At 32.3% G+C, this 24357-nt stretch overlaps 1 protein-coding gene across 1 annotated transcript; it reads left to right on the top strand.

The window, feature by feature from the left end:
• The first annotated feature begins 21664 nt into the window (after positions 1-21664).
• Positions 21665-24071, top strand: LOC127117589 (two-pore potassium channel 1). The gene is made up of 3 exons (XM_051047656.1): positions 21665-22022; positions 22431-23361; positions 23512-24071. The coding sequence occupies exons 2-3, from the start codon at positions 22463-22465 to the stop codon at positions 23660-23662; spliced, it is 1050 nt and encodes a 349-aa protein (XP_050903613.1). The 5' UTR covers positions 21665-22022; positions 22431-22462; the 3' UTR covers positions 23663-24071.
• Positions 24072-24357: the final 286 nt, after the last annotated feature.

Here is a 24357-nt window from a genome sequence, read left to right on the forward strand (position 1 = left end):
AATATTCTGAATGTCGAACAGTTTTGAGGCTCCATCTTTCATAACCACTGAGAAACCTTTTTTGATCAGTTGTCAAACACTTAGTAAGCTGCACTTCATTTCAGGTACATAGAGTACATATTTGATCATAGCTTTTGCTCTATTGGTTCTTTGAATAACTATACTGCCAATACTTTCTGCTTGCAACGATCTATTATCTTCAAGTTTGACATTTCTCTTCTTCGACTCATCGAAATATTTCAACCACACTTTACTACTAGTCATGTGATTCAAGCAACTTGTGTTAAGGAACCAGATTTTGGAGTCGACATGGTCATCTGTAACTGCAGACATAACCACCATATCTTCATAATCATCTCAACCGTGGCATGCAAGGTTTTCTCCTTCCTCCTTGCCTTTTGTCGCTCCCTTGTCTTTTATGTACCAATAATTCTTGGGCAGGTGACCTCACTTTTCACAGTTATAACATTGCACACCTTTTTTCTCTTCTTTGTCTTTTTGAAAGGAGTTTCCTTCTCCTCTTTTGGAGGATTCACAAGCCATATCATCAACCTTATGCTTTTGAGAGTTTGATCAAGACTTCTTACTCTGAGTCTTGTCTCCCTTTCCCTTAAACTTGTTGGAACCATCATGTTTCTTCCATGTCTGAGCCTGTAGTGCTTGTGTCTAATCTTCAACACCTTTCCTTTCGACAATCCTCATCTCATGTGCCTCCAACGAACCAACCAAATCTTTTAGTTTCATGATTTCAAAATTGTTAGATTCTTGAATGGCTACAATAACGTGATCAAAATGAGAGGTCAACGTACACATTACCTTCTCAACAATCACCTTATCAATTAGGGTTTCACCACAACCTTTCATGAAATGGACAAGATTCTGCACCTTCAAGATATAATATGCAATCTTTTCTTCTTCTCCCATCTGCAATAATCCATATTGCCTTCACAATGTTTGCAATTTGACGACTTCAACATTCTCACCTCCTCCGTAATACTGGACAAGAAAATTCCATGCCTCCTTCACCGATTCAGCATGAGAAATCCGATCAAAGTTTGTCGCATCTACTGCAGATTGAAACAATAGGAAACCTTGCATCATTCTTCTTCACATTCATGTGAATGACCCTCTGAGCATCAGTTGCATTGTCAGCAAGCTCTAGGATGCCATTGTTGACCACTTATAGGGTTCCATGAAAACCGAACAAAGACTTCATATACTTACTCCATCGGTTCCAGTTTTAGTTGTCAAGAATTGGAAGAGAATTCAAAATGTCATTGGTACCCTTCATCTCTGCAACAACTACGATTCATGACCCCTGGAAACACGACCACTAACATGAAATTCTTGAAAACACAATTAAGAACACGAACCAGAAGCTCTAGATAGCAATTTGTTAGTGCGTGAAGCACTTTGAGAGAGAGAGAGAGAATGAAAAATAATTGATGAATTGTTATTATTAAATAACTGTTAAAACTGAATTACAATTATGTTTATATATACAACTATGTTACTTATATACTAAGTAACTAAAATAACAAATATCACAACACAAAAAGACAAAAAGTAAATGTGCCCACACTTAATACTAATGCAAAATATAAAACTCTTTGACACAAATGACAAGTTTAATCCTAAAATTAAATGGGAAATTACACTAAAATTTTGAAATCAAGATAAACAGTTAAATATATAATGAAATGTGCCTATTAAGAGAAATACACCATCAAGAGGTTCGTTGAAGTCAAACAAGAATGTTAAACTAAAGTCAGAATATCACAAAATAGACAATTTAGATTTGACCTTCAATGAGAAATTAAGACTTTGAATGATCTTAGTGATCCATTTTATCTCGATAACAACGAGGACTTAGATGTTGACATCAATCTAGATGATAACTTATACAACATTGACACAAGTATTGCACCACAAACTAATTAATAGTAGATGTTAATGATATCCCATGTTTTCATGCAACAATTCCATTTGAGTTTTAAGATCTATCGATTCCATGTGAAATAAATACATATTGCAAATGAGATAGTCAACATAAAGACACTCAATGCCTGCCTTTCATAAAAATAAGAACAATATTTTACACCATAAGAAATTAAAGATAGTGTATTGTTTTTTAAATAATGTTTAATTGTTTTTTTTAGAGATTAAAGATAGTGTATTGTTATTGTAAACTATATTTTATATTATTATTTAAAAATAGAATAAGTAAAAAAATTTCAACTAAGAAATTTTTATTTGAATTTTTTTTAATTGACCAAAAATAGAAGGGGGGCAAATTTTTTTAATTTCATTTGTCTTTCTATTATTTAATTGACCAAAATTTCATTTGTCTTCCTATTATTTTAAAATTTATGCCATAAATCGTATACATAGTAATGTGAGCGTAACAAAGATGTTAATTATAAATCACATGATATTTTTAACAATTTTATATTTATTAATATTAATTTAATATATAGAGATGTTAGTTTAGTTGTCAAGTCCCTTACATAAAATGAAAAATCATATTAAAATCCATCACGTCAATGAGTTTGTCACTAAATATATCACTGTACATAATAGCTTATTTAAAATTGGTCTTTAATTTTGTCACTAATTATGTTTCATCCATTATTTTATTTAATATTTATTTTTATAAAATTAAAATATTCTTTTATACAATACTCTTTTTTATTAAACAATTATTTTTATAAAATAAAAAATATATATTTTATTTAATTTTATTATAATCAATTTTAAATAAACATAAATATTTTAACTATCTACGTTCATATTTGATATGTCGAATGGATATTATCTATATTTTATATTTAATGTTATAATATAAAATTGCGATTATACTCTTAAGAAATTAAAATGTAAATATTAAATAATATTCTTAACTTATATATTTTAAAACAATGATAAAATAAAATTAAATATATATTTAGTTAATTTAAAATTTTAAAATAGGTATAAAATTTCTAAGTGAAAATAATTAATACAAATATATAGAGATGAAACAAATTAATCTACTGTAATTATATATTATTTTAAAACTAAGTGAAAAAAATTTCAACTAAGTTTAAGTAATTTATTAATCTACTGTAATTATACACGGTATATTAAATATATGATAAAATAAATTAACATGAAGGGTTTGTGGTGTAATGGTAATGTATTTGACTACAGATGATAAGGTTGTGTGTTTGATTCTTGTGTGGAGGGCCATGCAACGATGCATTGACGCCTCTTCATGAGGTCCAATGCATGTGCGTCAATGCATCTGACACCTCCTCTCAAAAGTTGATTATTTTGGAAAAAATTCGGATATAGTCTATGATATTTTATAGTGTCAGTGTATATTCCTTTTTCTTAAATTTTCACTATTTAATTGATAAAATGATTTGATTTTAATTTAGATCAAGTAGTTTTAGCTCCAATTTTTTATATGATCAGTTTTTCTTTTATTTTTGTTATTTGAATAATTTTTATTTTTTTTACTATATTCTTTGTTTTTACTTAAACAACACTGTGTTTTATTCTTTTTATATTATGGTGGCGATATTTTAATTTTTTTTAAAATTGAATATAAATTGTTGGATTGATCTTATCCCTCTAATTATCAAGGGAAAGAGCTTGTGATAATCTCAAATTTATTGAAGTTTGATTTATAATTTATAAAATATATTGAATATTATTTAAATGAGATATCAAAACTTAAATATTCTATATGGAGAATTTAATTTTAAATTAAGAATTTTACTTTTGATATAGAAGTTTTAGTGTAATGAAATTTATTTAAAAAATGATAAAAACACAATTAATGTATTATTAAGTTAGAATTTTAAACAATTAATCTAATATTAGATAAATCATATATAATTGAATTTATTTTATTCTCATGTTATACATATGAATCACCAATACTGCCCCAACTTATATGCATGACACCACCCGTACATCTTATGAAAATAATTCGCCCTCTCATTTCTTCACGATATTAGAATTTTAGTGGCCAAAATAAAATAAGTGATGAATAAATGTGAATATCATATTCAATTTAATATTTTAAGTGATTCATGAATATGATAAGTTATTTTTAAAATTTAATTTATCCTCTCTTTCTATTTATAATTCTTATCTTAAACATGTAGAAAACAATATAATATGATAATAAAATAAATGGCTAGTTTTTGTTTAAAAAAAATATTTAAAATATAAAATATATAAAGAGTTAAATATATTTTTAACTTTTATAAAATGACGATTTTCTAATTTTAATACCCGATAAAATTTGAATAAATATTTGGTCTTTAGAGTTTCCAACTGTTTTCATAATTAAACTATGCAGTCAAATGTAGATAAAATAAGTACCTTAGAATATTCATATATTATCATTAAATCTAATTTTATTCTATTATCAATTAAATTATTTTTTTAAACCAATTTAATAATTAAATAAAGTTCATTCTATTATATAAAAGAATGTTATTGATATTTTTAAAATAGAGAAATTTTGAATGACAATTTTATAATTCTTATTTTCTTCTCAAAATCTAAAAACTGATTTTTCCTATGACAAATTAATAAGCAAATAAATCTATTACCCTCTATTTATTAATTTTATTTCACTCCAATATAAGAAATCACAAATCCATCTCCATCTTTTCAATTATCATGAAAAATCTCAAACATAAAGGAACAATGATGATTAAAATTTGAAGTTGCTACAATTTAAAAAGGTGAAAGTTAAAAATTGAAGCATCACAAATGTCTCTAAAGTCTTAAGGTAAAATCACTCATAAAAAAACAGTTAGGAATTATCGCAAATACAACCAAACCTTCCCATTTATACCGCTCTTCTCTAAACTCAAAGTTTTTAAACAATTAAAACTATAAGAGCATTGAATCCAAAGATTAATTTGCTATCATCAATTCATAAGGGAGCAATCAAATTAAAGTTGATTTAGACAATTTTATCCTGAATCAATAGAAGAATTTATTCGAATTTAAATTAAAGGTGAATTGTTCTATAATATTTTTTTTAAAAAAATTATGTTTGAGGTAGGGGAGACTTGAACTTTAATTTTGTTTAAATAAAAATATGCTTTGCATATATAGATTTCCGCTGCAACCGTTTACAATGTTTTTTCTTTCTTTGTGTCCAAAATCATTGCAAATATTTGTTTTTAGTTTTGCTATGGTGTTTTTATACCTTCGCACAATTAATAAATGATATATAGTTCCTTTTAATAACACTTGATCGTTACTATTACTTCTAAAATAATTACTAAAATAATCATAAAAGTATAACATAGTCATGATAAAAGAGCCAGTAATTTAAACTTAGTCATTTATAAATAACACTTCATTTTAAGATTTATGAGTTATTCAAATGACAAATTTACATTGAGAAAAAGATGGATATTATTCAATAAGATGGATCTATCACATTAAAAAAAATAGAAACCATATTTTTTTTCTTCGAAACCCTCTAGTTCTAATAGTCAAGGTTTTTGAAAAGATACTTGAAACATTTGAGTATCCAATTATGTGAGAAAGATATTCATCATCTTTTTTAATTTAATTTTTATGATGACAAAAGTTTATCAATGAAGAATGATATCAAAGAAGAAAAGGATTGGAATAAGTATAAAATTCTATAAATTTTGGAAATCAAAAGGATTGAATCATGGAGATTAAGATATAATGACAATTCATATGTATATAAGTTTTAGGTTATCAAAATATTTTCGTCTAAACCATTCTATGTTTCTAAATCATTCATGCATGATTGTCATTCAAAGTACATTCTTTAACAAGAAAAAAGTCTAATTTTTAAAAGGTGCAATTGATTGATGCAATGGTGGAATTGATTTGCTTGTAGCTACTGACTTTTAAAATTGGATTTTCATTCAATTTAAGTGTCAATCGATTGATCTATTGAAGCAATTGATTGTAGTGTCTCATTTTACCTTGAATTTTTGACCCCATAATCAATTGAGCATCCACAACAATGAATTGATGCTTTGTAATTTTTCATGTTTTTCGAACGTTGCAAATGAAATAATTGATTGATCCCTTAGTGCAATCGATTGCTTTATGAAGCTTTATGAAAAATTCTGAACCAGTATGATGCCTTTACATTACAATTGTTCATGAAAGCTTTTCCTAACCATTGCATTAAATCGTGAATATTTTTCAAACATTGCTACCCATTCAAGAGGCATATTGTGATGTATTTAAAATAAGAATTTTCAGATTTCAATACACCTCTTTCATCAAATTTTTCAAACAATTCTTATTGTTATTAAAGTGTTCATGCAAAATGACTTAGAAACTTTTACTGTATAATTTTCACACATCAGAGAAAAAGTTTCATAAATCATTGAGCACTTAAGATTTATATATTCTTGAATTATTCATAGGAAAGAGAAGACTAAATTTTCAGAATACTAGAAAGCATACAAAATTGTATGCACTTAATTTATCTATTTGCTGCAAATTATTCACCAAATATGTGGTGACATTGTCTGTAAAGAAATTGTGTGTACTTTCTACATGTGTTTGCAAATAGGAAATTATGTTTTTTTTTTTGTAAAAAAGTTCTTTGATTCATGGAGATTCAAAGTCTACCTAGGTATTTGGTGTTTATTGTAAATAGGTCCTTTGAATTGGAGAGATTCAAAATCCACCATAAGTTTGATGTGTTGTGTTAGAAGATAGTAGGAGAGTCTTGGTGTGAGGTTGTACAAAGATCTAACACTGTGAAATCTTTCATGGAGTGTGAAGGGACTAGACGTACCATTTGTTGATAAGAGGAACCATTATAATTTCTTGTGTCTTTTTTATTTTCATGCACTTTATTTTTCTGTATTCTTGTTCTAAGTTCTTTATCATAATTTCCGAAAAATAAAAATAAAAAATCATCTACAAAATAACGAAAAAATTTCATATAACCTAATTCGCACCCTCTTAAGTTGCACTATGTAGTTATAATTTATATCAAAACTATTATTTAAGGTCAACAAAATTTATCATTTTTGCTAAGGCCAAATAGATACCCAAAATAATATATGTGTAAAAAGGTTGGATTATTTTTAGGTGAACGTCACTAAGATTCGTTTTATTTGAGAATATATGTATAGTTATTTTATCTTTAATGAGTGATTGAACTTTCAAAAGAGATATAATCATGTATGAGAAAAAAATTTAATTAAGAATTATATTTATTTCACCTACATGGTAGGGGGCAAAATATGTATACCCATCATAAAATAACTCATATTAACCAAAGTCATCAAGAGATACACTCATTTTAATCCATAGACAAGAAAAAAAAGCTTATGTAGGCCCCATTAAGGCAAAATGCCTCAGACAAGAATTTTTTTTCGGGCACCCTTCCAATTTGACCGAACACTCATATTTTCATAATATCGATATTATCTCCTCTTAAGAAAAGTTGTTCACAAAATTCGGTAGGCAAACAAAAAATATGATAGACACACGAAAATACCTTTAGTTAAATAAAGATATTCAGTATGTATTTTTTATCGATTTTTCAAAATAATCAATGTGTCAACAATTGAGATTTTGCCAACACTTTTGCACGGTTGTGATTGCACCGACAATTTTGTGTCATGCATATTGATTCCAAACTTGTATAAATATGTTTGATTTGTTAATAAATATTTCAGAATGTCTCAATATTGGTATATCACGTTTGTATAGTTTAACGACGTGAAACCTCCAGTTGATTTTAGGTTCACATACGACACCCCTATTGCTGAAATGAAATCCAAACTGGAAAATCTTGTGCATCATACCGATAATAGAAAGGTGGTTAAGATCCAGTGTCGTTCGCCATCGATCGATAATGAATGAAAGATTAGGTTCACTAAGTTTGGATGACATACAAATGAAAATTTAAAAGTCATGTGGAGCACATTATCATCAATACGAAATGTAATTCTATTCTTAGGAGGACAGATGTCTGACATAATGTGTGGGACAATGTGTATGACAAGATAAATGTATAACAAATATAATAAATGCATAATAAAAATAACACAGGAATTGTTAACCCAGTTCGATGCAATATCACCTACTTCTGAGCGCATTCAACCCAAGAAAAGAAATCCACTTTCAATATTAAAAGTATAAATAGTCTTAGATGAATAAACCTTGTTTAATGCCTCTCTTCTTAATACTATCCATCAATTTCTATTCGGGACTCCCTATAGAATGACTTCACTCCTAATAGTTAGAAGGACAAATGTGCTTACTCCGAACTCTCCTAGTTCAAGGATACTTTCATAATATTACCATGAAGATTCATTGAGGCTCCCCCTGAATAAGAGACACCTATCACTTTGACTCAAACACTTTCCATGTGTTGGGACAATAACAATATGACTGGAAAGATGGAACAACTAAACCTACACAAATACTTTATTCTCAAGTTTATATAATTAGTATATAGTTGCAGAGTATTACAACAAAAAATCAAAGATAAGACTTAATTAAAACTCTCTTATAGAGTATATTTTTCTATAAAGTTATGAGTTTTCACAAAGAACTCCTTATGTTGCCACAAAAGTTCAACTCCAAAAGTTTGTAAGGATTTAGGTCATGAACTTGGTTGGACTTCTAAAAAGCACATGAGATAAATCTTCAATAATGATGATTTCTAATCTTAATTGATCACTTTGAATAAATAGGAATCTATTGATTATTCTTGATGTATTTGATTCATATCACATCCTCTAAAAACACACATGATCAATCAAATCTTTATTTGGAAGATTGATATCTTTGATTGATACAAATCTTGAATAATTAAGATACTTTTCAAATCCAAACTCAAGCTAGCATACTTCACTATAACAAATAACACTTTTTATAAAGAAGCTTTCACCTCGAACAATATAAAACCAAGGTATAAAGCCAATACGCGCTATTTTTTATTATTTAAATAAAAAACCATACATTTCTTCAGTTTTTCATAACACCGAGGTGAAAAAATATTTCAGTACAAGTTTCGATTCTCAGCTAACACAGTTTATGATTTTATTTGTTTATAAGTGTAAATAAAAATGTTCTAACCCTTCAGTTTTCTATTTAACCGAATGGTTAGAATATAAGAGCAAAGATATCAACGAAGATATTCACTAATAAGAGCAAATATTTTATCATAAGCTTTTTTTCTAAGATTTTTCTGCCCTTTAATCTATCTCACATAATGATGTTGGTGTTGTTGTTGTATTTTTGTAATAAACTTACTATGTTGTCAATCAAAGAAAATATTGAGAAATTTATTGCTTTCATCGGTTGACAACATTGAAAAATTTATTCATAAAAACAATTATCCATTTCAGTTTCACGTTCTCTTTCATATTCTCTGTCGTGTGAAATTTTTTGCCATGAAAAATATTTTCTCAAGATAATGAAATCTCTCTGGGATGGATTGCAAGTACATAAATTTTGTTTCTCTTATTTGGAACATATAACTTATCTGAAATTTGGAAAGATATGTTGTTCTCCAAGAATCCTTTATCAAACTCTTGATTTGTTTGAACAATTTATTTTATTATTCTTTGTAAACTATGTAAATATTAAAAAAAAACTTTTTCTCACCAGTTTTTAACAGAAACCGAGAGGTGTGTGGTTGATTTGTTTGAACAATTTGTTTTATTATTCTGTGTAATAATGTAAATATTGAAGAAAAAAAAATCTTTTTCTCCTCAGATTTTAATAGAAAACGAGAGATATTTGACGCTTGGGTTGAAACATATTTTATTGAGGTAAAATATAAGTGTGTTTCTTCACCGTTCTTAAAGAAATCTTTGCCTTCCATTTAATGAGTATCAACGTTCAAGGCACTTACATTAGTAATCCTCGTGAAACCTAAAAGCCTCATTATAAAAGCATTTTGAATATTAGTGAATCCACAAGAAACCCAAACATTGTGAAACCCTCTATATTTAATCAGAGCACTGTATCAATGTGATAGACTGCAAGATCAGAAAAAATTTAGGTTTTTAATGTGGTTGGTGAGAGTACTGTATTTACTTTGCAAGTGCAGAAAATTATTTGGGGTTCAAGGTTTGCGTTCTTATATAATCATATAACTGAATATTTATTTTATTTATCTAACTTTTTTTTGTTTTATATCAAAAACAAATGAATGCAAAATCCAAAGAAAATATATTACATTCAACATTTGATCTTCCTCAAGATCAATGAAACGAGGATCCTCAACAATTGCTCTTCTCCAAGAGATCCAACATTTGTTCTTCATCGACAACAATGACGATGAAGAACAACATTTTTACTTTAATATTATATGTAAACAATATGTAATATTCTGTGTAAACAATGTAGTTTATAAACAAATTAATTTATTAATATTCTGTGTAAACAATGTAATGAGTATTTAATATATATCTCACCCCTCAGTTATTTTTAAACCGATGGGTAAAACTCCCACTTTTTATGCCACCCTTGGTTATCTCGACATTGCAACCGAGGTGAAATTATTTTCGCGTCCGACATGTCATGTATTATTTGTAGTAGTGCTTATATCTCTTATATAACAAAAAAGAAAACAAATCATAAAAGGATAAGATATACTTCAATTTATCTTGCTCAACAAGTAACAGTCTGAGACAGAAGTCTAAGAGATTGTGAAACATTTGGTCTGACATTTGTCCACTTAACAAAATTCTAAATAATAGAGATTGGAGATTTTCTCATTAAGTGCAAATTTGAATCTTATAATTAAAACATATCTAATTAAATCTCTTCATGGGATGAATCTTCCATCAATATCTTCGCATATCCAATTTTAGCACAATCTTACATAAACTAAATCTGAAACAAATTTTCCTTCGATGCATATTCAAATAAATCTTTTCTTCAAAATAAATTCAATCAAATCTTCTTATTTAAATAAAATATTTTAATTAAACCATATCCAATAAAATGTTCTTCACCTTTTTGGATTATGATTTAATAAAACCTTTTTCCAAACTAATTTGGATTAATAAACTTCTCACAAAAGTAAATTTCTCATCGTACCAAAATTAATACGGGTTTATAACCAAATATTGAAGCGAACATTTAATGCAATATGAGCAGTCTGTGCGCCATGATGTCACATAACATGTTCCAGACATCGTGCTTAACAAGTTACCTATGACCAAATATTTCAATCAAGCAACTTTAGTAGAAAATTAGACTGAACAAATCTTGAAACAAATATGAAATGCATGAGAATCCAATCAGTGTATCACGTACACCAAGACATCACACAAAATGTTTCAGGAGTCTTGCTTTCCATTTTTCCTATAAAAATAAGCCAATCAAAGGAACAACACGAAAAAAAGGGTATGATCGAGGTGGATGCAACAAATATGTCGACGATATTATCAAGATGTTGAAACCTCATAAATCATCTAACAATGTTTAAGTTATGTTCATGTTATTTTCATGTTAAGTTATGTAATTCTAATTTTTATCTAATGAAATTTCAAACTAAAGTGTCAATAATATACAAATAATTCAGTACAAACTTAAAACAATGTCAGCGATAGTAAATAATGAAAAAACTAATAAAATATATGCAGGTCCACCACGAGAAATGTGTGCTATCTGCAATGCTAAAGCATACATCTCACCATCTAGGTTTACCAAACCCATGAGGTTATCTGAAAGAAGTATGATCCTTTGAAGTCGCTGCTGTCAGTCATACCAGGTGGAGGTAGTGACACATCATCTAAAGATCCTCCATCATGGAAAGGTCCAACATCATTAACACGCTAGGCATGTGGGATTTTTCAAGGATGTGATACTGTAACATACCACTCTAAGTAACCATCCTCATATTTCCAAGGGAATTTCACATCCACTGCACTATCTTTAATAACAATGACATTGTTTACAATATTAAACATAAACCATCTATTAATTCCCTCAAATGGGACAACAAGGATTAGTCGAGGGATGCCCTAAACATACCCAAACTAGCGCAAACACCTCTCAAAAAAATGTCTAACCACTGAACTCTTCCATCGCAGATTTCCCCAAAACATGGCGGTGTCATCAAAGTCCCGATGCAGTTTACGCTTTACGTAGGGTGTCCAAATGAAATCGTCTATGATCAGTGCATAGATCCTCCACCTGTACTCTTAAAGACCTACTGTATGTGAATGTATGGCCTCCTATATGGTATCCCATGGAGAGCCATTGGTAGGAACACAAGTACACCTATAACAAATGGACGGGAAATGCTCGTATATCCAACACAACAGAAGAAGAAATTACTTATACAAAACTTTTTTAATCTATAACAACTAAATACATAAAACATAATAAATATTCATACCGAAAATAGACTTATATAATCGCAAGTTGCCTGGTCTAAAAAACAGTCGCCTCTCCAAGGAGATTATATAGTACCATCAAAGTAGCACACCCCCATGACCAGTTGGCATGCCCAAGCTCAGTAAATAGGAAGAGGTATCCGACATTGATGTATACATGATACTTATCCACTAGGATAGTAAATCCTACCAGATGCAGCATGTATACCCTAGTGCCTTCCTCAAACATAGTGTTCCATCTATGTCTGATACATATCCTAGAGCCATGAGAGAGATAAGTGAGACCCCCTGTTAAACCTAAACTCCTCCATGACCATGTCCTTGGTAACATCCAAGTACTACTCAACTGTAATACATGCAAGCTCCTTATTAATGAGAGAAGCGGTAAAGAAGTAAAATGCAAGGGGGAGATAAAATAGGTTGGTGAAATCAACCATCGTAATCACTGATCGCGATGGACGTGTCTGTCGGATAACAACTGCAAGTATCCAGTTTATCGAGTATTTTTTTTAAAAATTCGAACCCACAGAGACTAATAATCAAACTAATGTTATGTATCGTTGCAATTGCAAAGCTAAGGCTAAAGTTTAAAAGGATATGAACGGAAATATAAACGCTAATAGCTAAAGGTTTAAAATGATGATAAAATGATCCTGGAATATGGATTCCATGTTCCTAAGGGATTACGTAGAATTCGGGTACTAATTACGATTGTATTGCATTATGTAGAAAATATTGATTTAAAGACTCTGTGTCAAACTCTCGCGCTATTGACTAAAATCATACCTCCTAACCCCAGGATTTTTCTCTCGCTCGTCCGTTTCAATTAGAGAGCATATTTTGAAAACCAATGAGATCCTAAACAATGCCTAAAGCGCTCTTGCTATTTTTAGGATCGATGCCTAGTTTCCACTATCCGGTTCCTTCTTTACACTCTCGCACTATCGGCTAGAACCTTAGTTTGTTCTTCACTCTCGTGCCAAAACAATGAAACATGCAATTGGAAACTAAAACCAAAACATAATTTAATCACAATTTCACGCCTATTATTTCTACCGAGTCCCGCCAATAACGACAATCCTCGTACGCCGAACTCAAGGATATTTAACAAGACATTATTTTAATTAAAAACAACATGATCAAAGCGACTAAACTTAAAAACAACATGGCATGTACTGTAGTAAAGTCAATAACAACTATAAATAATAAAGCAGTAAAAACCTGAAATTAAAGAAAACAGAAACTTGAATTGAATTGATAATTCCGGCAAGCTTGTTCTTGATCCAAGAGTACAATGAAATTTAAAAGAAAACAAGTGTGACAATCCCTCGATGTGACTTCCCTTGTAACTTCCCTTGACCGTGCAAGCAAAGTGGAGGGAAAATAGGTTGGAGAAAACTGCACAAAACTGCCCATTTTCGCAAAACAGCTACTTGCATGATAATGGAGAATGCCATTAGGGAAATGGAGAACTCAATTCCCTTGATCATTAAATGGTGTGGCAGGCAGGCCAATGGCGAACACCATTTTGGTAGAATAGGCACAATCTTGCTCTTTTGCTCCTTTTCCGATTTGCTTTCGAATCTGCACCAAAACTCGCTAACAACTGCAAAATAAATAAAAACGAACTAAAAGGTGATAAAACATATTGAAATAAATACGAATAACATGCGATATAAGCCTAAAAACATGATATAATTTCTCGTTATCAACCCCCCCCCCCCCCCCCCCACTTAGACTGTTGCTTGTCCTCAAGCAATCACCCAACGCAAATGAAAAACAATTAAGCACAACGTCTGAGACATATGCACGAGAAAACTCTAAAAAGTAAGAGGTTGCTAGGCTAGTGCTAAATAAATATGTACTAGATATCGACAATAAGGATACCGTAATGACACATATTCACATTACACGGACAAAAACTCCCCCTATGCAAAACCAATCTGAATCATGCCATTATAACTCGACCTACACTCATTGTTCTTTTTCACCTCTCTTTCATTCTAGAGCAATCACATTAATCCCGTTATCCGTACACATTCATGGTAGACGAACCTGTTAGTGACTATGGTCTCGTTTTCAAATTTTTTATTTTATTTTTATTTTTCACACTTACTTAGCAAATTTGCTTAAGCATCAACTGAATTTTTAAGAGTTTGTACCGTTGGGATAAATGACGGGTGAGGATCACCTAACTTCGAAGGGACATATCTTATCACATATTTTTTCCCGCTTTTAGCTTGAGACGATACACTTATTTGCATCGACTTCCTTACTCAATGTGTGCTTAAGATGGTGTTGACTGCTTAAATAAACTACTTAAGAGGCTACTTCAAAAACTTAGAATTTAAGGTCTTGGCATAATGGTTATTCAAATCGATGCCGCATACTTAGGGAGTTTAGGGTGTTAGGACAATACCGATATTATTGAAACTTTCCCAAGTCTATTTAACAAAGCCTAAGAATGAGAAATAACCTATACTCTCGAGGTGTCATACCATTGAACCAGAACAATGTTTTTATTTAATTAGGGGGTCAAATCTAAGGGAATTTTCCAACAAGAGAAAAGAATATCATCTAACATGACTCAACAACACATGTATGACTCGATCAAACACAAACAACAAAGAAAAATAACTTAAACTAAAAGAAACTAAGAAACTAACTAGAAAAATAGTAAAAATATAAAATAAAGTAAAATAAAACGGGAACGCTCCTCCCCCACACTTGAACCAAACATTGTTCCTAATGTTTCAGTGCAAGACGGAAAAAGGAGTAGATACAACCGGGTAGGAGGCTCAGTGATGTCAGCCGCGTCCTTTATGATGTTTAATACCGCTTATATCGTACACATGGTGAGGTACATGCTGCATATACTCCCGCATGTCTGCTACTTCCATGTGCACTTCGTTCATCTGCTCGGTGAGGTCACCCATGTTGAGCTCGGTCCTCTCGACAAAGTCAAGCTGAGTGTCTCTGATCTGATCAATGGTGACCCTCATCTCCTTCTACTGCCTCTGAATACTCCTAAGTAGCACGTCACGATCCACATCGATATCCTTCCGATGTCTAAGCTCACTTAGGATATCATCAAGAGCTGTCCTCATGGCGGTGTAGTCACACTCCTTGCAGGGATGATATCCGTATGAGGTTCCTGCAAAAGAGGTAGGAAAATCATGTGTGGGTGTGTTCATGCCCATGGGTGATAGTATGGGGAGCATCTTGCTCCATGCAATCAAGCCTGACAGTATCGTCAGGGTCAGAGGCACTAGCATCAAAAGTCCAATTAGCGCTCAATCACACGTTAATGCATGCGGCGTAAGGTAAACTAACTCCCATAACCTCTCTGTTACTAATCATCAGATAATACTTGTAGTTTGGTTTATTATTAATAAGACTCATGCTATGACAATAATCAAGGTCTGCAAAAGGAGTCTCTAATGGCTCAAGTGTAGCCAACTCCGTGCTTAAGTATAATGCAAGGGCTATGGATGTAATCAACCCTCCAACACAAATAAGACCTCCTATCCTAACACTAGTAGACTGAAGGTGTGCTAATAAGAAAAGTGTTGGGTTAAATTTAGTCATAGATAGTGTACAGAAAATGAGAAAAAGATCCCTAGAATTTATGTTCCCAGTGTTTTCCCGGCCAAAGATAGTGCTGGCCAAAATACGGTGCAAGTACCTAATGGGTGAGTTCTAAATAGCAGTTGCCTTAAGACCTTCCCAATCAATGGTGGTTTTTCCTGTTAGTTGCTGCCAAAAGTCAAGAGCACTAGCTTCCCATTCGCTATCTAGAGGAGCTTGGCAAGCATACTTATCTCCATGAGGGAATGAAAATATATTGGCCATATGGTCTTGGCTAAAGGTGTAGTCTCTATTGAACATTCTAAAATAAACAGTGCCCATGGTGCGTGAACCTCCTATGGGGGTGACATATCTAAAAGAACTCAGAAACTCATAGGTAAGCCTAATTTATGTAGGACTAGTTAAAGAACAAAAGTAAGAGATAGCTAGGTTGCTGAGCATCCAATTAACATTGTCGATTAATCCTAAATCACGAAGAGTAGCGTTATCGGGATACCTTGTTTCTAAGACATTCCTCATGAAGAGCTTGTGATAACTGCTCCTTTAATTCTCTCCTACGATACCCTCTGCGAATGTGATACTTAAGTAATAAATCTATCTTCTTGGCCTTGCTATTCTAGGAGGCATGGTGAACGAATGAGAATGAGAAAGTTGGAAAGAAAGGGGTATGGATATTATGAAAAGGGAAGAATGAGAAAATATGGATTTAAAGATGAGAAAAAAGGATAGTTATATGTTTTATAATGATTGGAAGGAAGTTGGATGGTTAGGTGTTGAGGAATGGGAATAAATGATGGTTATAGTAGGAAGTTAAGAGATTTGAATGAGGAATTTTCGGAGTTCACGCAGGAGGGAAACGAAAAAATGGAAAATCTTCTATTTTCCTGATATGGCAAACGCCATTAGGTATATCGAGAATGCCATATGCCTAAAATGTAGGGATTTTAAAAAGAGGCTAAAGGAGAACGCCAAGTGCCTAAAATGCGCAATTTTGGAATTTTTGCTTAAAAATAAGGAAGTTCTATGCTCTTAAGGGCAGACTAATGCTAGTTGAAATAATAGTTGCATAAGGCCTTAACCGGAAACATAAAAATACACTAAATTAAAGGGATTCACGATATAAAAATAAAAATAAATAACTGAAAGAGAAATTACATTAATTGAAATAGTAGTAACATATGTTTTCGTCGATATTTCAACGGTAAAGTAAACATAAACTAAAAGTAAACAACAAAAGGAAAATACAGATGAATAATAAACAGTCTAAGCTAGAAGGCAGGGAAACAACATTACAATCAACAACACTAGCCATCACAATGTCTAATATTAAGCTCGGAGGAACGTCGCAAGGAATAAACTTGCTGGAACATATGGTCGAACTGCTCATTAGCAACGTCCATAAATCCGAGGAGATCAACTCGAAGAGAAGTAAGTCCTCCTCTAAGAAAATAAACTTCAGACTATAGAGCATGGATATCAGTGTCGAAATCAATGGGAGGATCAATACGATGAGCACCAGAGACGTGTGAAGCAGTATCAAGGAGATTTACATTTCGGTTTTCATAAGGCTGAGGACTGTCAGGTGGTGTGGGAGACTCACTTTGACCCTCCAAATTATACAACCAATTGTCCCGGTTGTAAACATTCATTTTCTCATGGTTAGGTAGTGTAAAGTTAAGTACCACTTCATTATCAATTAATAGCTCAAATTTAGCAGGTCCTAAATTAGCAATGATGCCACGGTTAAAGCAAAAGTTCACGTGCATGAGACAGATACCTCCAAAGGCATGTATGCGGTTAAGTGGGTATCTTAGGCCAATGACATCAACAATCATAGTGACTAACCCTCCAATGAGAATAATACCTTAGGTCTCGGGAAATTCTGCCTAAGTTTTCTAACATGAAAGTAGCAACATTCATGGGTCTACCTTGGGAGGCACAATACATGATGAACAACTAGTCTCTAGAAATAAAGGTAATGTTTTCTTCCTTACCAAACAAAGTGTGGGCTAGGATTTTATGAAATTAGTGGATAACATGGTTATGAATGTTTTCGGAAAACATAGTGTGTGGCTCAGGGTGGTAGTTTCCGGTTATGGTTCCCCATAAATAGTCAAGGTCAAGGTTAGTAAAGGCATCATCTGGAGTTATGGTAAAAGCATCTGGTCCATTAGGAAATCCTAAAAGGTTAGCCATCTCATGGTGGTTGAAACTATATTTGGTCCCAAAAAGTCTAAATGTATCCAAGCCTCTCCCAAATCCAAGTCCTCTGTTAGGGTCATAGTAAAGGGAACTCAAAAACTCAAGGGTAAGCCTGCAGTACAGGCTAATCCTCTTATCAACCCTAGAGAGATGATCTACTACCACATTTTTGGTGGCCTTCTTATCTTTGATTTCTAAATCGAATTCTTGCAAAAGCAAAATACATCTTAAGAGTTTTGGTTTAACACCCTTCTTACTTAACAGGTACCTAATTGCAGCGTGGTCGGTATAGACAATTATTTTTGCTCATACTAAATAGGAACGAAATTTATCCAAAGCGAACACAACGGCTATGAGTTTCTTTTCTGTGGTGGCGTAGTTCATCTGAGCGTTGTCTAAGGTTCTACTTGCATAGTAAATCGCATGAAGCTTTTTATCCTGTCTTTGTCCTAAGACAGCGACAACGACCTAGTCACTAGCATCACGCACTATTTCAAATGGTTTACTCGAATCAGGTGGTTGCATAGTAGGTGTTGTAGTAAGAGCATTTTCAGATGTTCGAATGCTTTTAAGTGGTCTTCATCAAATATGAATTCAGCGTCTTTCATTAGTAAGCCTGTTAGTGGTTTGGTTATTTTAGAGAAATCTTTAATGAATCATCGGTAGAAACCGGCGTGTCCTAAGAAACTCCAACTTTATCTAACGGTTTTCGGAGGTTTAATATTTTATATAATTTCTATTTTTGCTTTATCCACTTCAATTCCTCATTCGGATACAACATGTCCAAGTACAATTCCTTGTCGGACCATGAAATGGCATTTTTTCCAATTTAATACGAGATTGACTTTAACGCATCTTTCGAGTACCATTTCTAGGTTCGAAATACATCCTTCAAAACTTTGCCCACAAACAGAGAAGTCTTCCATAAACACTTCCATTATGTCGTCTATAAAATCAGCAAAGATCGACATCATACATCTCTGAAATGTTGCAGGAGCGTTACACAGTCCAAACAACATTCGTCGATAAGAGAACGTACCATAAGGACAAGTGAAGGTAGTCTTTTCTTGGTCATATGGATGAATAGGAATTTGAAAGAATCCTGAGTATCCGTCTAAATAACAGAAATGAGAATGTTTAGCCATTCGTTCAAGCATTTGATCGATGAAAGGTAATGGAAAATGATCTTTACAAGTGGCTTTATTAAGTTTTCTATAGTCTATGCACATCCTCTATCCGATTTGAATTCGTTTTGCTAGGGATTCTCCCTTTTTGTTACTGACAACTGTAACACCTCCCTTCTTTGGTACGACATGTACTAGGCTGACCCAATTACTGTCGGATATCGGGTATATAATTCTTGCATCTAATAGCTTTTGCACCTCCTTTTTGACTACATCACTCAAAATAAGATTTATTCTTCACTGATGTTCTTTATAGGTTTTACAGTCTTCCTCTAGCATAATGTGATGCATACATATAGAGGGACTTATTCCCTTTAGGTCCGAGATGTTATAGCCTAAAGTTGTTGGATACTTTCTTAAGACATGAAGTAATGTTTCGATTTCTATCTGTCCTAAGTCAGTATTGACTATTACTGATCATTCAAGCTCGATGTCTAGGAATTCATACCTTAGGTCTTTGGGTAGTGTTTTAAGTTCTACAGAAGGTTTCTTTGGGTATAGCATTGGATTGGGTGCTAGTGCTAGACATTCCCTCAGACTGTCATCTACATATGACTCATGCCAATTATCGTCTTCGAATATAGGAGGCGCTGGAACCTGTAGTACTTCATTATACTTAGATGGTTCCCTCTCTATTTCTTTCACACATTCGTCGATGATGTCTAAGAGACAACATAAGTCTTCTATAGCTGGCGCCTGTAAGAATTGAGCTAAAATAAATTCGACTTTTTCTTCCCCAACTTCAAAAGTTAGCTTTCCTTTCTTGACATCTATGATGGCTCCAGCTGTGGCTAAAAAGGGTCTTCCTATAGGGATGTCAGAATCCTCCTTTATATCCATTATTACAAAGTCAGTGGGAATATAGAATTGACCTATACAAACGGGAATGTTCTCTAGCATACCTATTGAAAATTTAACAGAACCGTCAGCTAGTTATAGAGACATCTTCGTTGGTCTTAGTTCTCCTAAATTGAGTTTCTTGCATGTGGATAAAGGATTAAACTAACACTGGCTCCTAAGTCGCACAGAGCTTTGTCTATGATAAACTTTCCGATTACACATGGAATGGAAAAAATCTCTCTCTCTCTCTCTCATATATATATATATATATATATATATATATATATATATATATATATATATATATATATATATATATATATATATATATATATATATATATATATATATATATATATATGTATGTTGGTCTATAAAGCTTCATATGCGTTTTTTTAATAGCCTAAGCATGACTTGTTTAATTAAATAGACTTTTAAAAAAGCCTAAACCTAACATTTTTATTAAATAGGTATGATATGGTCTGACCTTAAAGAGGCTCGGCTATAGACCCCCGTGGCCCGACCTGGTATATTCCCACCCCTACCTACGACAGGTCACGTCCTTCTTTCAATAGGACCTATGAACTGATTCTTGCACTCCCTTTCATTCAAGAATCCTCAGCTCTTGTGCTTCTAGAGACCATATAAGATCCAACCTCTTCATAGTTGCATACATGTCAGATCCTTGAATAGCAACTATCACATGATCAAAATGAGGTGTGAGTTTTCTCATCACCTTTCAATAACCATTTTCTCGATTAACAATCAACCACAACTTTTTATTGTATGAATCAAACCTTGAATCTTTGATGCATATGCTGCAACAATTTCATTCTTATCCATTTGCAACAATTTGTATTGTCTTTTCAGAGATTGCAACTTAACACTTTCACTTTGTCACCTCCTTCAAAGTATTTGATCAAAATATCTCATGCCTCATTTGCATTCTCAGCATGAGAAATCCAGTCAAAATTTGCAGCATCTAGAGTTGCTTGTATATAGAACATATCCTTGTAATATTTCTTATTCTCTTCCTTATGAATATTCTTATGTACTTCGATTGCATTAGTTGTGAGTTCTTGAACTCCATTTACAACTCTTCAAGTATTTCTTGATAGTCAAACAAAGCTTTCATATCTACCATCTCTCCCAATTTTTTCATTACAAATATGAGCTACATCATCTATGACCATACTACTAACTATTTATTGATTAGTAACTACATACCACATTCATAACTAGTAATACCTATATATAAAATTAGTTTTAACTACCTAACCACCATTTATTACTAACTTCTAAACAACCTAGGAGTGATTAACTAACAACCGTACATTTATGTACATTTTAGTTTAAAGAAAAGTGACATTTTGTGTGAAACCATGTCCTTTTTAGGAAATGATTGAGTGACTTTAACATTTGATACTTTCAGTGTAATTGAAAGATATACAAATGAATAAAATAAATTGTTTTGATAAGAGATGTTATTTTAGAGACAAAGTCACCCAAATCAAAATCATCAAACCTCAAATTCACCTAATCCTTACCATCCTTTTCACCCCAACTATGAAAATGTCTGAAATACATTGTTTTTTTACAGGAAAAAGTCAGACATATAGTTGACAATCGAAAGAAACATATGATAAATGGATATACTTTTTAAATCATAAACCAATTCTATAGCTGTAATGAATTCTTAATAGTTAATATAAGTATAGATAAAATTAGAAACATGGGAATTGGATCCACAATTTCCACTGAATCAGAACCTTTCCCAACACTCACCAACATTCATCTTTTCATCAGCAATAGAATCACTTCAAAGGTGAAAACTTTCATCAATTCTTACTGCTTATTTATTCTTTCATTTGATTTCCCTTTCTGCTTGTTACTTAGTTTTTGCAAATTGTTGATTACTCATGCTTGATCTATGATCTTTATGATTTTCTCTTTTCTTTTCTTGCATCTAGAGCTTGATTATGCTTCACTATTTGGTATATTCAATTGAAAGTAGATCTAGGATTCATCATAAGTGCCTATTAACTGTTTGAATATGGTTCTGGGTTATATTTCTTTGAAGCCCTTTTAATGAACTTGTAATATGCTCCTTAGTTTTAGAAATTTGAAGGCTTTTGGGTGTACGTGTGTTGGAAACTTGGAATATGCTATGCATGTACTTTCCGTTATTATTTCGCTGACACGACTAGTTTGGACTGCTTTGCATTTGAATCAGGTTGCAGATTCTTGCTTTCTAAACTTATCTTCATGGCCAACAACGATACAAACGAGCCCTTGCTATTGAGATTGCAGGACACTGAACCTCAAAAGGGTAAAAGACGGCTAAACCAAAGAAGGCTCCTTCGTTCTCGAAGTGCTCCTCATACAGATCATGCTCCTCTGGTGACAAACAGCAATGAATCAAATCCTCTTTCTGAGCCCATGTTTGGGAATCTACATCCAAGCTTTAGAAAAGTTGCTATAATTCTTATGGTCTATTTAGGCATAGGAACTTTAATCTTCTACCTTGTCAGGAACCAGATCAAAGGAATGAAAACTGATAGATTCCTAGATGCCCTATACTTTACGATTGTGACGATGACTACCGTTGGATACGGAGACCTTGTTCCCAATAGTGACCTTACAAAACTACTCGCGTGCGCTTTTGTTTTCTCCGGAATGGCGTTGATGGGGCTAATCCTAAGCAAAGCAGCAGATTACTTGGTTGAGAAGCAAGAAGTTTTGTTAATCAAAGCCATCCACATGCACCAAAAAGTCGGTCCAAGTGAAATTTTAAAGGAGCTTGAGACCAACAAAACAAGATACAAATTTATTCTGGTCCTTTTCCTTCTTTTGATTCTCGTTATTGCGGGGACAATCTTCTTAGTCACGGTTGAAAAATTGGATGTTATTGATGCCTTTTACTGTGTTTGTTCAACAATTACAACTCTTGGTTATGGAGATAAAAGTTTCTCTACTCAAGCTGGTAGAATATTTGCGGTGTTTTGGATATTAACCGGTACTATTTGCGTAGCTCAGTTTTTCCTCTACATGGCTGAACTAAACACTGAAAGTAGACAAAAGGCACTTGTCAGATGGGTTCTTACCAGGAAAATGACAAATCACGATTTGGAAGCAGCTGATCTTGATGAGGATGGCACTGTTGGGTTAGTTCATCAATTTTCGTCACAGCGAAAAACTAAACACATATGCTTATACACTTATTTACTGTGACAACATGTTATACTATGACTCTTTCAAAGACTTACAAAATGTGTTAAACTTGTTTCAATCTTTTTGATTTGATTTGTTCATAGGGCTGCTGAATTCGTAATTTATAAGCTGAAGGAGATGGGGAAGATTAGCCAAGAAGATATAACACTTGTGATGAAAGAGTTTGAAGAGCTTGACATTGATCAGTCTGGTACACTGTCTGTTTCTGATATAACACTTGCTCAATCATCTTAGACCTACATTATATATACACAAGTTGTTTGAGAGGGGTTTTCATTTTTAACTCCAACCACAACAAAGTTTGATGAGGATGGAAATTGGAAAGTCTGAATTTTTTGGAAAAGGTGCATATTTATTCATTGGTCAGACTCAGATTTTTGCAGATTTTATGCTCACAGATTGGAACATTGTTCAAGTGTGATAAAGTGAAAATGAGGGAGTTAATATAGATATTGATGTGTATAGTGTATAACAAACTACAAAGTTGTTTGAATTTCAGTGCTTGTTTTTTTACCATCTCAGGCTCTACTATGAGGAGCCAAGTTCATGGTCAATGCTGTGTAAATGTTCAATTGAACTCTTGTTAAATTTCTTAAATCTTTTTTTGGTTATAAATTTTTTTAAGTGATTTGGGTTCTGTGAATTCAACTGGGTCAGAGTAGGTTTCAAGACTCAAATAACACTTAGAGAGATAATTAAGCTTCCTTCCTTACCAACTTTAGCAGAATATTGATTATAGAAACAAACATATGAAATCAACACTATAGTATCATAACTCATTAATATTGATTATGATTAATTGCAGTAAATGATACGTATAACAAAATAAACACAAAATCATGCTGAAATGGACTTGAAATGATATATACAACGAATATGAACTTGAAATACTAGATTGTATCACAAAAGTTCATCATTCTCATTCCTTT

The sequence above is a fragment of the Lathyrus oleraceus genome, chromosome 2 (assembly GCF_024323335.1).
Source record: "Lathyrus oleraceus cultivar Zhongwan6 chromosome 2, CAAS_Psat_ZW6_1.0, whole genome shotgun sequence".
In the NCBI taxonomy this organism is placed as follows: Eukaryota; Viridiplantae; Streptophyta; class Magnoliopsida; order Fabales; family Fabaceae; genus Lathyrus; species Lathyrus oleraceus.